At 40.5% G+C, this 16,377-nt stretch overlaps 1 protein-coding gene across 1 annotated transcript in view; it reads right to left on the reverse strand.

Annotated features, from left to right (window-relative positions):
• Nucleotides 1-16,377, reverse strand: part of SLC46A3 (solute carrier family 46 member 3) — a 61,528-nt gene that overhangs the window by 24,880 nt on the left and 20,271 nt on the right. The window contains exon 3 of the mRNA XM_077484080.1: nt 10,510-11,377. Within this exon, the coding sequence (XP_077340206.1) occupies nt 10,510-11,377 (868 nt within the window). The remainder of the gene's footprint in view (nt 1-10,509; nt 11,378-16,377) is intronic.

Consider the following 16,377-nt stretch of genomic DNA (forward strand, 5'->3'; position numbering starts at 1 on the left):
TAGTATATTGGCTTGTTCCCACAAATCGCTGTAGCTGTACGTTGGTCCCTTTAACTGCTATAGCAGGCGCATGGTTTTCCGTTTTCATCCAATCTCCATAGAGGACAGCGGGTCTGACAGGTCTGTTTCCGCACAGTGAGCAGAGACAGACCTGTCATGTATGCTCAGCGGATCAATCCTTGCTGAGCATACATGGAAAAGCCCTTTTTCAAAGGGGCCTAAGGTGTATTTTTGCTAATTAATGAATATATAGATGAAAACTAGTCAGACTGGTGTCTTTAATGAAGATATTCTGTCACTCTTATGCCCTGTACACACAATAGGATTTTACAACAAAATCCATGTTTCTTTTCCGACGGCTGTTGGCTCAAACTTGTCTTGCATACACACGGCCATACAAATTGTCAAGAACGACGAGCCAAGAAAAATGAAGTTCAATAGCCAGTGCGGCTCTTCTGTTTCATTCTGAGCATGCGTGGAACTTTGTGCATCGGAATTGTGTAAACACGATTGGAATTTCTGACAACTGATTGTGTTGTCAGCATATTTGACATCAAGAATTCAAATTTTGTGTGTTGGAAACTCTGATGGAAAATGTCTGATGGAGCCTACACACGGTCGGAATTTCCAACAAGCTCCCATTGAACATTTTCCATAAGAAAATCCTATCGAGTGTACAGGGCATAACAGTTTAGTGCCATTTTCATTTTTTGATCTTATTGCTTGGTACTAGCTCTGATGAGTGTATTATAGCTACATTCAGAGGCCTACTTACCATTGTCTGTAGTTCACATGGGAGGGTGACAAGAATACAGTAGCAAAGTTCCATAGATAATGTAAATATTGGCAGTTATACATTAGGTTTCCCCATCAGAGTGCCCCCTTACATATGGTGTCCCCATCAGAGTGGCCCCATACATCAGGTTTCCCCATCATTGTGCCCAGTCTGGATCTGGACCACTGCCATTTAGTGAAGGACCTCAACGACCAGTTGTTGGCGCCGTACCTAATTGCACATAAGGCCAGATTCTGGTACAAAAAAGTGTCTGTATACTTATTTCAGTTGGCTCTGCTGAATGCTTATGTGCTATACAAAGCGTTAGGATGAACTGGACCCTTCCTTGAATTCCAGGAACAGATGATCACAGCCCTTCTGTTTCCAGACGATGCTGTGACCCAACTTCCCAATACAAATGCAGTGAGCCGGCTGCAAGAGACACATTTTCTGCATGTGCTCTCTGGTACCCCTACCCAAAGAAACCCCCAAAGAAGATGATGTGTTTGTAGAAAGCGCGGATATAGGCGTGACACCCACTTTTATTGTCCCTCCTGTCCAGACCAACCTGGTCTTTTCATTGTTTTGAACGCTACCACACACTAGTGGAGTATTAGCATAGGGTACAGCATTGCACAGTCCTTGGCACACGTACACAGGGTCTCCAAAGGTATGCCATTCAGCTGCAGCACTGATTTATCTTGAAAGCAACAGCGTTTGCTCTCACGATACGAAAATCAGCAACTCCAGCGCTGTAGGAGGTGATTTCACCACCACAGTTAAAAAAAGTTATAAAAATAGTGCATGTATGCCCATCATTAGAAGTAGGTGGATGATGTGCGGTATTCTAATGGTGGGCATACCCACCGATCAATCTCTTTTTTTTTGTTCAGCCCACAGGCTGATTTCACTTCCTCACTACCAATCAGTTTAAGAGGACTTGAAAAGTCAAGATAGCACAAAACTCCTCCAAATGACCCCATTTTGGAAAGAAGACACTTCAAGATTTTTGCTGAGGCATGTTGTGTCCATGGAATATTTGATATTTTGCCACAAGTTTCGGGAAAATGAAAAAAAAAATTCTTACAAAAAGTTGTCACTAAATTATATATTGCTCAAACATGGCGTGGTCATATGTGGAATTAAATCTAAAATACATTCTGATGCTTCTCCTGAGTATGGGGATTCCACGTGTGAGACTTTTTGGGAGGCTAGCTGCGTACAGGACCCCAAAAACCAAGCAACGCCTTCAGGTTTCTAAAGGCGTAAAATTGTGATTTTATTCCTCACTACCTATCACAGTTACGGAGGCCCTGAAATGTCCAGATAGCTCAACGCCCCCCCCCCCCCCCCAATGACCCCATTTTGGAAAGTAGACATCCAAGGTATTTGCCAAGAGGCATGGTGAGTATTTGCAGCTCTCATTTATTTTTGAAAATGAAGAAAAAGAGACTTTTTTTTTAATTTGCAAAACTTTGTGACAAAAAACAAGATCTGCAAAATACTCAACATGCCTCTCAGCAAATAGCTTGGGGTGTCTACTTTCCAAAATGGGTCATTTGGGAGGGTTCTGTGCTATCTGGGCATTTCATGGCCTCCGAAATTGATAGGCAGTGAGGGGTGAAATCAATATATGCCCTTAGAAAGCCTGAAGGCGGTGATTGGTTTTCGGGGTCCTGTACGTGGTTAGAATGCCAAAAAGTCCCTCACATGTGGTATCTCCATACTCAGGAGAAGCAGCAGAATGTATTTTGGGGTGTAATTCCACATATAACTATGCCATGTTTGAACAAAATATCATTTAGTGACAACTTTGTTAAAAAAAAAAATATTTCTCAAAACTTGTGGCAAAATATAAAATATTCAATTTCAACATGTCTCTCAGCAAATAGCTTAAAATGTCTTCTTTCCAAAATGGGGTCATTTGGGGGGGGGGGGGGGATTTGTGCTATCTTGACATTTCATGGCTTCCGAAACTGTAATAGGTAGTGCGGGATGAAATCAAAAATTTATGCCCTTAAAAATCCTGAAAGCGGTGCTTGGTTTTCGGAGGCCGCTCCCAAAAAGTCTCACACATGAGGTATCCCCATAATCAGGAGAAGCAGCAGAATGTATTTGGGGTGTAATTGCACATATAACCATGGCAAATGTGAGCAATATATCATTTAGTGATAACTTTTATTCTTTTCATTTTTCAATCACTTGTGACAAAAATATAAAATATTCAATGAGCTCAACATGCCACTCAGCAATTTCCTTGGGGTGTCTACTTTCCAAAATGGGATCATTTGGGGGGGGGGGGGGTGTCATACTGCCATTTTAGCACCTCAAGAAATGCGGCAGTCAAACTAAAAGATGCGTAAATTCTAGTAAATGTACCCTAGTTTGTAGATGTTATAACTTTTGCGCAAACCAATATACATACACTTATTGATTTATTTTACAAAACACACGTGACTGAATACATTTTGGCCTAAATGTATGACCAAAATTGAGTTTATTGGATTTTTTTTATAACAGAAAGTAGAAAATATCTTTTTTTTTTCAAAATTTTCTGTTTATATCGCAAAAAATAAAAAAATCGCAGAGGCAATCAAATACTATCAAAAGAAAGCTCTATTTGTGGTAAAAAAAGAACGCAAATTCATTCGGGTACAGCATTACATGACTGCGCATTTACTAGTTAAAGCAGCTCAGTGCCAAATTGTAAATGTGCTCTGGTCATTGAGCAACCAAATCCTCCGGGGCTGAAGTGGTTAAAAGATTTGTCTGAAGACCATACTGATGCAAATCTCCCTACTGTGAGTAATTACAAATAGCAGCAATTTATAGAATTAAAAGTGCCAAAGCATAACTACCATTATGCCCTGGTTGTACAATAAGTGATTTCCTTTTGTATTTTTCATTTATTTTCAGTGTTAATGGAAAGACACCTGCAGTCTCTGATGTTTTCTCGATTCATTAGCCCACCGGTAATGACATAGCATCAGCTAATTTTCCATATCATAAATACAATGTGTAACAAAAGCTGAAACCCACTGGTCTGAAAGTATGACAAATTGCGTATAAAAACATATTTGAACCTCCAATGCAATACTCCAAATGCAATACTGCCAATGCACACGTTCCTGCACGGCTGTATCTTAGATTGGGTGCTGAAATGACCAACGGCTGGAAACAACTGCAATCATGAGAAGGAAGTCTCACCAGCACCCCAGGATCTCCAAAACTGGGTCCAAAACTTTAATCATATAGTATCAAAAAAAGATTAAAATTGTTGATACATTACAACCATAAGCAACATCACAATCCCAATTATCTGTCTTCAAGAAAACACAGATAGGATAGAGTGGTATTAAGACCTCCTGGCTGGACTGTGCCCAAGGTATATATCCAGAATATACAATGGACTCCAACGCTTAAATGGGATTTGTGAGGAATGCTCTTATTTAGTGGATGCCGCAAGCACTTTCATGAGACACCAGCTCATGTATATAGACCAAAAGAAAAAATGGAGGTGCTGCGCTTCCAAAAAAAATGGGACCTTACACGAAAATGTTATAGAGCTAATTATTCAGATGGAGATATGTCAGATGGTATATATTCAAACTAGTATGGTAAAGTAGTAAGGGAGAACTCTTATCCTAATGTAGAAATTCTTCTATCAATAGTGCCTGCAACAGTGTGTACACAATAACTGTCACAATCCCAAGTGCAACTTATATCTCTATGATATAAAAATAGTGCTAAGTGCAAAACCACATACAGTGGTCTAACTATAAATCAGACTTCTATGACAGAAAGTGCTGAGTGCATCATAGCAAAACCAAAGTGACTGAAATATAAACAAACAGTTACTGGCTACGTAAGCGCAAACTAGTGACAATAATAAAGTACAAAAAATGCAAAACTACAGTGCAAAAAATGCAAGCAAGCAAAAATAAAGTGCAAAAAATGCAAACAAAGTGCTTAGTGTAACACAAAATATTAATAAAAAACATATAATAATCGAACTATAGAACAAAACTCCATAAACAGAAAGTGCTGAGTGCAAAAAATTGGACTATATCCAGCTGTTAATGATGTGAACACAGTCCCGTGATGATGTCACATAAACATCTAAAGTGATTCTGTGCTGGAAAATATCTCAGAGGTTCTTCTTCCACATAAGTGATTTCACGCATAAGCTGGATATAGTCCAATTTTTTGCACTCAGCACTTTCTGTTTATGGAGTTTTGTTCTATAGTTCGATTATTATATATTTTTTATTAATATTTTGTGTTACACTAAGCACTTTGTTTGCATTTTTTGCAATTTATTTTTGCTTGCTTGCATTTTTTGCACTGTAGTTTTGCATTTTTTGCACTTTATTATTGTCACTAGTTTGCGCTTACGTAGCCAGTAACTGTTTATATTTCAGTCACTTTGGTTTTGCTATGATGCACTCAGCACTTTCTGTCATAGAAGTCTGATTTATAGTTAGACCACTGTATGTGGTTTTGCACTTAGCACTATTTTTATATCATAGAGATATAAGTTGCACTTGGGATTGTGACAGTTATTGTGTACACACTGTTGCAGGCACTATTGATAGAAGAATTTCTACATTAGGATAAGAGTTCTCCTTCCTACTTTACCATACTAGTTTGAATATATACCATCTGACATATCTCCATTTGAATAATTAGCTCTATAACATTTTCGTGTAAGGTCCCATTTTTTTTGGAAGCGCAGCACCACCATTTTTTCTTTTATATATCCAGAATGCGACAATCACGGTCTCCCCCCTCACTGGTCCTGATATTTGTTCAATAACCATACCCCTTAATTTGTGTATTTTATGCTTCTTAGCGACAAAGCATATTGCTACAGGTTTATTTAAAATCGGGGGCTTCACCTTTCAGGGTCCTCTTCAGCGCTACTCTTATATCACTGTTTCTGGAATTGTCATTTTAAAAAGGGCCAACTGTTTTCCCTACATACACCAATGAGCAGGGACATTTTAAAATGTAGACACAAAACTCTGTGTTGCAGTTCATATATCCTTGTATGCAATATTGTCTGCCATTATGTGGGTGGGTGAAATGTTCACCAAATAGAGTTGCAAACATTACAATTATAACATCAGTAACAACCGCTTTTTTGTGAGATTCTAACCTTTGGCTTATCTGGACGTCATGCCCCGTACACACGAGAGGTATTCAACTCAAGCTTGCCTTGCATACACATGGTCACACAAAAGTTCTCTGGAACTCTGCCAGCAAATGTCAGATGGAGCTTACACACTGTCGGAATTTCTTACCAAAAGCTCACATCTGACTTCTGCTGGCAGAATTTCTGATTGTGTGTATGGGGCTTTAGAATTACCAATGAGCAGGGTACAATTACATACATCATAATTTGCAAAACCAACTGACAGGAACGTGTTGCTACACTACCAGAGTGCACACCCGAAACATCTCCGTGATAGCCTACACATTCCTCAGTTTAAAAGGGTAATGCGTATCTGCTCTGATGAACGTGAGAGGAAATTACAACTAGAGACTATGTATGGGAAATTCATTGAGCGAGGGTATCCCATCACGACACTTGACAAAGCGCTTAGCAGAGCCACTTCAAATTCAGTTAAAACTAACAAAACAGAAGATAGGCCTTTGTTCATACATGGTTCTAACCAGGAATCAGATTGTATTAGGCAGGTGATTGCACGCAACATTAACATTTTGAGAGCTGACAGTATGTTGACAGCCAGTATCAAGAATCCACCATTACTAGTCCACAAACGAAGTAAGTCCTTGCGCGACATATTGATACAGGCAGACCGGAGATCTAAATATGTTAAGCCAAAGGTTAGAATCTCACAAAAAAGCGGTTGTTACTGATGTTATAATTGTAATGTTTGCAACTCTATGATATTTGGTGAACATTTCACCCACCCTCATAATGGCAGACAGTATCGCACACAAGGATATATGAACTGCAACACAGAGTTTTGTGTCTACATTTTAAAATGCCCCTGCTCATTGGTGTATGTAGGGAAAACAGTTGGCCCTTTTAAACGACAATTCCAAAAACATAGGATTGATATAAGGAGTAGCGCTGGAGAGGACCCTGAAAGGTAAAGCCCCCAAATTTAAAAAAAAAAACCTCCTCCTTCACACCATGAGGCATACTGAACATATACCTTGGGCACAGTCCAGCCAGGGGGTCTTAATACCACTCTATCCTATCTGTGTTTTCTTGAAGACAGATCATTTGGATTGTGATGTTGCTTATGGTTGTAATGTATCTACAATTTGCATTTTTTTTACGCTTTTATTTTTGATACTATGTGATTAAAGTTTTGGACCCAATTTTGGAGATCCTGGTGTGCTGGTGACACGTCCGTCTCATGAAAACATATTTGGAGGTGACAGATTTATAAAGAGGAAAAAAAATACGGTTTTTAAGACCTTGTCATCTCATGTCTTGAAGGTTGCAACCAGAACTATGGAAGGGTTAAAAACCTTTTATTTTAATTTGCCATCTGTGTCCCATCAGGGAGATTTCCTTTTAGTTCCTGTCCAGTAGTTACAGCAGGATGTAACAGGAAATCTCTGAAGAGCGAGGGAAATGTTCTCTTAAACAATGGTCACCAGGAACAGCTTCCAATTGGAGGACTTCCTCTCTATTCCTGTCCCAATGACAACTCATAATTTTGGATTTCCCAGAACTTTGTTCTTTTCTCAATGGTCTCTAGAACAAATATTGATTGAGAATCTCCATGTGGAGACATAGACAGCATCAACACCCAACAGGGGTTTTAGCCTCTCTCTAGACCAGTGATGGCGAACCTTGGCACCCCAGATGTTTTGGAACTACATTTCCCATGATGCTCACCTATACTGCAGCATGCAAGAGCATCATGGGAAATGTAGTTCCAAAACATCTGGGGTGCCAAGGTTCACCATCACTGCTCTAGACTATCCAAACCTGATACAAATGTTGGCTTTAGATGCACTTTAACCCACTTACCGTCCGTGCTATAGCCGAAACATGGCTACAGCTCGGACTTCATTTGCTGGGAGGGCATCCCTGGACGTCCTCCCATGCTTTAGCGGCCTGCGCGCCCCCTGCAGGGTGATGATGCTGGGATGATGCCTGTAGTTGCAGGCATCATCCCAGTACTATTTTTTTTTTTTGGAGTTGACAGTTGGCTCTCTTGTAAAAGCAATCCTAATAGCCACCGGATCGCATTTACAAGCAGCGGGAGGGAATGTTTCCCTCTATCCCGCCAGGAGTCCCGATCGACCAGCCAATACTTCTGCCAGCTGATCGCAGAGTAGAACAAACACAGGATCAGCTTTGTTCAGCTCTTGGCTATGGTAGCCCATAAGCAATAACCTGACCACACTTCCAGGTTACCTGGATGTAAACTGCGCCATTTTCAAAAGTCAAAATCATTTGAACACATAGATTGGGGTTTCTTTAAGACTTTCCAGAAAGAGTAACTGTCACATGCGTATTACAGGCACAAAGGATGTTTACATTCCTTGTGACAGCAATAAAAGTGATCGAAAAAAACCCATAGGTGCCCCACTGCTTGCCCGCATAGGTGAACGCATGCGTCAATTCCACATGCACGCAAACAGCGATCGTCCCACACATGTGAGGTTTTGCCATAAATGTCAGATCATGGGCAGTAATTTTAGCACCAGACCCAATGTGTAAATCTAAAGTGGTAAACTGTAAAGGCTTTTACAGGGTCACCTATTCATAATAAATGCATATAGTTTGTGGCCGTAGCACGTTTATGCATAACTTTAAAGTATGACATGTTTGGTATCCATTTATTCAGCATAACATCTTTTTTATTTTACCATAAAAATGGGTTATGCATTTTTTTTGCATTAAAATAAAAAAAAAAAAAAGTGTATGATAGTTTGATATGTTTTTTTGCCCCTAAATTCCAGGTACTTAGTTCTCACCTACTGGCAAAGCCTACATTGCTTATGCCCAGCAGGTCCTCTGTAACATACTGTAAAGTAGGCCTCCGCTCTCCTGCCTCCTCCCTATAACACAATTGCAAAAAAAAAAAATGTAATATGTTTTTTTCCCCAAATTCCAAGTACTTAATTCTCACCTACTGGCAAAGCCTACATCACTTCTGCGAATGAGCAGGATCTGCCATGTCTACGTATGCAATGGATCTCATTTAAAAAAGGCAGCACCAGAGAGGAGCAGTGTAGACAATGCTGGACACCATAAACTAGTAAGTATGTTTTTTCTTGGTTTTATACAGAGGCAAGTTTTAGAAAATAAAAGAAAATGTGTATATACACACCCTCAGATGAACTATGTCCACTAAAAGGATTAAAAACGGGGATAGGTTATGAAATATTTACTAACACTAAGGATTGGAGCTTGGAACTGGTTGTTTCTACCATAATTTACTCTGATAATATCAAAGATAATAACTTGTCTGAGATGAGAATCCATAAACTCTTATGACACTAAAGACAAAAATCAGATTATGCAAATAGTACTTAAAGTTAACCTTCATTCCCAAATACCCATATTTATTACAGTAATCCTCCTTAACTTAAAATTGCCTCTTTTTTTTTTTTTTTATATTGGTCTGGCCTACTGTCTCATGCTTGCCAGGTGTGAATTACCGTACATTAGCGATATCCTGGGATCTCTATGTCAGTTATCCCAGAAGGCATCAGTTTCTACTCTGTGGCTGGACCCTGTGCCCACACACACAGACACAAACACACACACACCAGGGCCGTCTTTAATATTGACTGGACCCTGGGCAAAAATTTTCTTGGGCCCCCCCCCCCCCCCCATGCAATTTCACTCTCCACCTGCTTTGAGACATACAATGAATAGCAGCTAGACTTAAAATCAGTTTACTGTATCAGATCAGGCAGAAAATGTGATTGGTTGCCAGCAGTTAAAGTGGTTGTAAACCCTTACAACACACTTTGACCTACAGGTAAGCCTAGATTAAGGTTTACCTGTAGGTCCAAGAAATATCTTCTAAACCTACACGGTTTAGGAGATATTTGCCGAAAGACAGGCACCACTGTCTACGGCGCATGCGCCGTGCGTGGCGGCTCACGTGCGCATGCGCGGGAGTGATGTCATCGTGGCTTCTCCGAATGACAGCGGCAGAGCAGCGAGACCCACTGAGAAGATGGATGCGCCGGACTACAGGCGACAGCGGTGACACAGCTGAGGCTGATACCAAGTCAAATTGAGGGTTAACTATGCCATCCAAAACTAACAAAAATAATTCTGTCTGGGAATAAATTTTAAACGTAGGGTTTTTTTTTTTTGTTCTGTTTTTTAATCATTGTAAAAAATCATTCTTTAAATGTGGGACTAATCATTTAGAAAACAGTGATGGAGATTAAACAAATATTTATCCAGCCCCAACATTGCGTTGCCTTTTTATGGCCTTGTAATAGTGAACATAGAAGGTAATTTCTGCCAGGAAAATGCTGCCATTGGAATCTCTGAAATTGGTGGATAATCCTGACTATAGTATAGATGCCCAGAAATCTGAATTACTGGTGGAAAAGACTTTCAAGCACTAAGAGGCAATTGATGACAGCTTACACTTTTTGCTTCTTTTAATATTCCAATAGGTGTAAACTGGCGAACATGCATTTCTAAGAACTGCAGCTTCAAAACAAGGTATACCCATATGGAAAAAAATTTACTTGCTTATCACAGAGAACCTTACCTAACATCATGGTTACGGTTGTTGTGGCAAATGCAGCCATAACGATCCCTCCAATCCAAGATGCCATTCCAATGAGGCAGATATAGGAATCTTTCAGACAGCGCGTGAAGAGGAAAACGCCCAAGAAACTGCCTACAAAGCAAAATGTAGACAGAGCCGATCCCCATCCGATGAGTACCGGGCCCCAGCACAGAGGTGAGTCCAGCTCATATAAGGTGAACAGGTTTATAGCTCCAAAATTGGCAAACAAAAAGAACATAAAAGCAAACAATAGGAGGCTGATTGTCAGTCGTTTCTTGCAGGATGCATGTTTAAACAATAAAAAGACTCCGGAGAAGAGTTCCTTAAAGCCTTCTTTGCTGAAGACAGGTTGATAAAATTCTGACCTTTTTACAGTTTCTTCCAGTATAAAAATTATGTACAAAATATTTAAAATGTGCAAAACTGCTGGTATGAAAAATGACCATTTAAATCCCAGTCCATTAATGATGTACCCAGATGTGATCCCTGAAATCCCACTTGACACCCCAAAAACCATATCAATAAAAGCTATGCGAATATTCTTCTTCCGGACGTCCTTTGCTATATCTGCTATGTAAGAAAAACATCCCCCCAAAAATGTAGCAAATCCACCCAGGAATCCGCTGAGTACTGAAGAGAGATACAAGCCTTCCAGTGGCCACTCAAAGAAAGACACTGAACAATAAACAGTGACGGTAATTAAGCCACCTATAGAGGGCAGTAGTAAAGATGCCTTCCTCCCGTGATTATCACCATAAGAAACCAGTATTAAGGCCATTATCAGACTTGGGACGAGAGAAATTAAATCCAACTTTGTAGAGAACATAGAAGCTCGCTTCTGGACTTCCTGCAAGTAAAAACAGAAAAAAGCTTGATGTAATCACTTTAATAACAGAAAAATAACTTTAATTTGGTAGTAAATTTCAATATTAAAAAAAAAGGTGCACCTATACTATGTGCGTTGAATATACTGACTTCCTCGGTAAAACATTTCAAAATGTATAATTTGAAGCATCTTACAAAAAATTCTCTTGACTTTTAGGTCCCACATCTTCCAATAGGGCATGTTGCGATTACACTTGGAAGACTCAGCAAGGTTCCCAGCAAGGCAATGGAAGCCAGACAGCGCACACAGTTACTCATGGCCATTTGCATGCAATCACTCATGCAGCGATTACCTGCAGATGATTGGTTCTAGACACAGACTGTCAACTGAGTGATTACATGTAAACAGTCAAAAATGTCTGCAAGTGCTGTCACGGTTAGGCTCCCACTGCTTTCCATGGGGCTTCCTGCACACAGCTAATTGCAGGAAACCCAGCTAATGGGGAAACGAAAATGGTCCTATTTGGATGTGTAAATGGGGCCTTATTCTGTGGTAAAACAAATCTGGCTTTATTCAAAAGAATGCTATGAGCTACATGAGTTCAACATTTGGTGAATGCAGTTCAGTGTAAAACAACCACTTGGTGGCTTAATTAATTTAAAGCGTATCTAATCTATAAAGGGAAAAAAAAAAAAAAAAAAAAAAAAAACTTGATTAACCGCTTCAGCCCTGGAAAATTCTATCCCCTTCCTGACCAGAGCACTTTTTGCGATTCGGCACTGCGCTGACTTAACTGACAATTGCGTGGTCGTGCGAAAATTGCCCCCAAACAAAATTGATGTCCTTTTTTTCCCCACAAATAGAGCTTTCTTTTGGTGGTATTTGATTACCTCTGTGGCTTTTATTTTTTGCGCAAAAAAAAAAACAATATTTTTTACATTTTTGCTATAATAAATATCCCTAAAAATAAAAAACTATTTTTTTTCTCAGTTTAAACCAATATATACATATTTCTGGGGGAAAAAAAAAAATCACAATAAACGTATATTGATAGGTTTGCGCAAAAGTTATAGCGTCTACAAAATAGGGACAGTTTTATGGCATTTTTATTATAAATCTTTTTTTTTTTTTACTAGTATTGGCGGCAATCTGTGATTTTTAAATCGGGACTACGACATTATGGCAGACACATTGGACAATTTAGACACATTTTTGGGACCACTGGCATCAATACATAGATCAGTGCTATAAAAATGCATTGATTACTGTGAAAAGGTCACTGGCAGTGAAGGGTTATCACTAGGGGGTGATCAAGGGGTTAATTGTGTTCCCTGTTTGTGTTTCTAACGGAAGGGGGGAGGGGACTGTGTAGGGGAAGAGCTAGATTGCTGTTCATGCTCTGTATGAACAGACGACCTGTCACTTCTACCCTCAGAGAACCCGGAAACAGTGTGTTTACATACAAAGATCCCAGTTCTCTGTGTCTCAGCGGCGATCACGGGAGCCCGGCGGTGATTGTGACCACCGGGCACTTGCATCGGCTCGGGGGCATGCAGCGGGTGCGCCCCCGTGTGGCCACAGGGCGAAGCAACGTAATATAAGGTCACTTCGCCCGGCCGTGCCATTCTGCCACAGTAAAACTGAGGTGGCTGGTCGGCAAGTGGTTAAGCTCTAGTGGTACATACGAGTTGAAGAAATCGTGTCAGTCCAACTGCAGGTGTATTCAGCATTACAGTCCTGCTTCAGAACAACCAGCATTCAGCCTTCCTAACTAAAACACAGCACTTCTGCTCAGGCCTTACACCTTAGGCCTTGATCTATCTTCCCCAGACCTGATGCTCAGCACCTCTGTGCTTGCAGCTTTGTGCTGCACTGGCTCCCTCCTGACTCCAAGGCCAGAACTCCTGTCTGCCGGGCAGCAATGTCTCTAAGGCCGCGTACACACGGGCGGATTGTCTGCCCAACTAAGTTCGTCAGACAATCCGACAGACAGTCCGTTCAAAATTTGCATGAACGGACTTGACCACACACGATGAGCAGACAGTCCGCTGAAAGCGTGCGCGATGACGTGTACAGCACGTACGACGGGACTAGAAAAACGACGTCCTATACACTGCAATGCAACCTTCGGCCGTGTAAATCCTTTCTGAGCATGGGCCATACTTAGTTCGTCCAACTTGCCTACACACGAGCGGACTGTCCGCTGAAACCAAGTTTGGACGGACAAAACCAAGTTTGAACGGACAAAATTTCGGAAATTCCGTAAGACTTTGTTCGTCAGACAGTCCGCTGAAAAAGTCAGCTGAAGCCCACACACGAGCGGATTGTCCGCTGAAACACGGTTCAGCGGACTAAGTTGGACAGACAATCCGCCCGTGTGTACGCGGCCTAAGGATGAGCACTGACCTCTATTCCTGGGATGATTACGAAGCCAGCGCACAGGTGTGCAATTAGTATTTCTGCCAAAATCAGGCACACACTGCTCATATTCACCTTTTACACGGGGGTCGCATCGCCACAATATTATATATATTTTATACTGAAGCTTAGCTTATTGAGGCTGAAGTTTTTAGATCTAGTGGTTGCATTAGTTTTCTTTTTTGAGGCCTTTCCCTTTATTTTCACCTAGTAATCCTGCAAACACCACAGTTCCTATGCTTTCATGACTATGCATTTTTCTCCAATGTATCAAAGGGGGTAGCCATGGTTGTCATACATGCTAGACTTCAAACATGTCTGCCTTTGCTCCATTACAGGTTGGATTGATGGGACTAGTAGTTTAAACAATAGCGATAAGGATCTTTGCTACTTCTCACAACAAAGTGACAAAAGGATAAGATCAACAGGTTTTCTTTACTTGCTGAAAAGTGAAAACGAATCCCCACATCAAGGACTGTCGTGGTCAGAGATCAGTAACTATAGCAGTAGAAAGGCTCCCACTGACCAGCAGGATAAGTATAAAAGCAGGTCACCCTGGCAGATGACTCGGGGGTCGAAGCACTAACCGATATTCACCACAGCTCCAGATGGAGATGGGTTTTGCGTGTTAGTACCATGTCATGGCCCTCAGGATCGCGCCAACAGTCAGTGAGCAAGCCAGGGTCCAGCAGCAGGTATAGCAAAAGGGTAGACAGCAAACAAGCCAAAGGTCGGTGGTTGCAGGTTGGGATCAAGCAGAAGCGTACTCAAGGAACAAGCCAAAGATCGGCTAGCCCCACTGTGTGTTAATAGACACATGGCCTGCCTCAAGTGGCTTGCTATGGGGACTGTCGGAAGGGAGGAGGAGCAGAAAGAACTGGTGGGAGACACCAGAAGACAAGGTTTGGGACTATTGCACAGAAAAGGTAAGTATGACATGTTCGTTATTTAAAAAAAAAAATACCTTTACAATAACTTTAAATGATTCAGCCACATAGATATCAAATATTCAAGCCAATTATAGTTGCTTTAGGAAAAGCACATTGCCAAATTGTATTTGCTGTTTTTACCCACAAATTCAAAAGACTTATGTGCTATGGTCATAGTAATGGTTTTCTTACAATGAGAAGTCATCTGGTTGTTATAGTAGAACTCTAGGCAAAGATAACAAGATAAAAAGGAATACCCCCAAAAAAATCTAATAAAACCAACTTTTTCTGCAATATTCACATTCATTCCAGATATTTCCCATGCAACACTTTTTTTCTACCACCAGAAGTCTCAGTCTGATGGTAAGCATCATTCAATCCACTTTCTCTGAGACCTGGTTGTTGTGGAACCACCCCACCCTGAGACTGGACATCTGCTTTCTCTTCTTATATGCATGTACCCCATTTCAGTACTTTTTGTTGCCCCACTAGGAAAATTTATTTAGGTTTTGTCCAGGAAAATTCAAATATAGGAGGTGTAGTTTCACATACATCACTTCTTTTTGAATAGCTTAATTTAAATAAATAAAAAAAAGGGGGGGGCATGAAACAGACAGGCAAGTTTTCATCATACTCTGATACTATGATAAAATCCTTAAAGTGTTACTAAACCCACAACAGTAAAAATAGTCTGTATACGCAGTAAAGCATGCTTGTTATACTCACTGTGGAACCTAAGGAGTTAATCCTCTGCATTGTGTAGAAAGGCTGTTTGATCCTGTCTTCTCTGATCCTCCCCTCCTTCCACTGACTCCTAATAATTTCCTGATAACACAGAGTCTATGGAGTCAGGCTGCATATGCTCAGTTTGGTGTGTTCTGCTAGTTTTTTTGTCTTGGGGGAGTGCATGCCAATCAGCACATAGGTCACATGACTAACTGCTGATGGAAAGGTATTTAGCAGTTTATATTTACTAAAATAAAAATATGGCATTCCCATGTTCTGTGTACTGTGGGAGACCAGATATTGTAAATGCAGGGTCCTGGGTTCAGGTCTACCTGAAAAACTGACAGGTGGATCTGATCAGGAAAACTGTGTGAAAGGGCACTAAGCCCTGGTTCACACTAACACAACTTGTCATGCGACTTGAGTTGAAAGTCGTATGTCAAGTCGCACCCCATCAACGGTAATGGAACCATTCTAATCAGTACGAATCAAGTCGCTCTGACTTAGAATAAGGTTCCTGTGCTACTTTTGGTGTAACTTCAACACGACTTGCATTGACTTCTGTTAAACAAGTCATATACAAGCCACGCCTAAGTTGCGCAGGGATGCCGGGTCCAGAGTTGCGTGACTTTGAAGCTGCATCAGTGTGAACAAGAGCTTAGACTTAAAATCTGAACTGGCAGAAAATTTAAAAGTACAGCACTTTGGGTCAGAAGAAGAAAGGGAAAAAAAGTTGAACAATTAAATGTTAGATTTTGTTTGATTTGAACCCAATGGGGTAAACAGGGATTTTACTATTCTGTTTATGTTTTATTTGATCATTTGTTTGACTACTGTCCATTACTTTGATTGAGATTTGTATGTAAATGTTTTACTGCTATACCTGATTGTTATATACCAGAACCAGCTGCCTTGAACTTTTCTGTTATTTGTATGGAAATTTCAATA

Source organism: Lithobates pipiens, unplaced genomic scaffold, assembly GCF_037356315.1.
Source record: "Lithobates pipiens isolate NorthernLeopardFrog02 unplaced genomic scaffold, aLitPip1_a1.2 Scaffold_16, whole genome shotgun sequence".
NCBI lineage: Eukaryota > Metazoa > Chordata > Amphibia > Anura > Ranidae > Lithobates > Lithobates pipiens.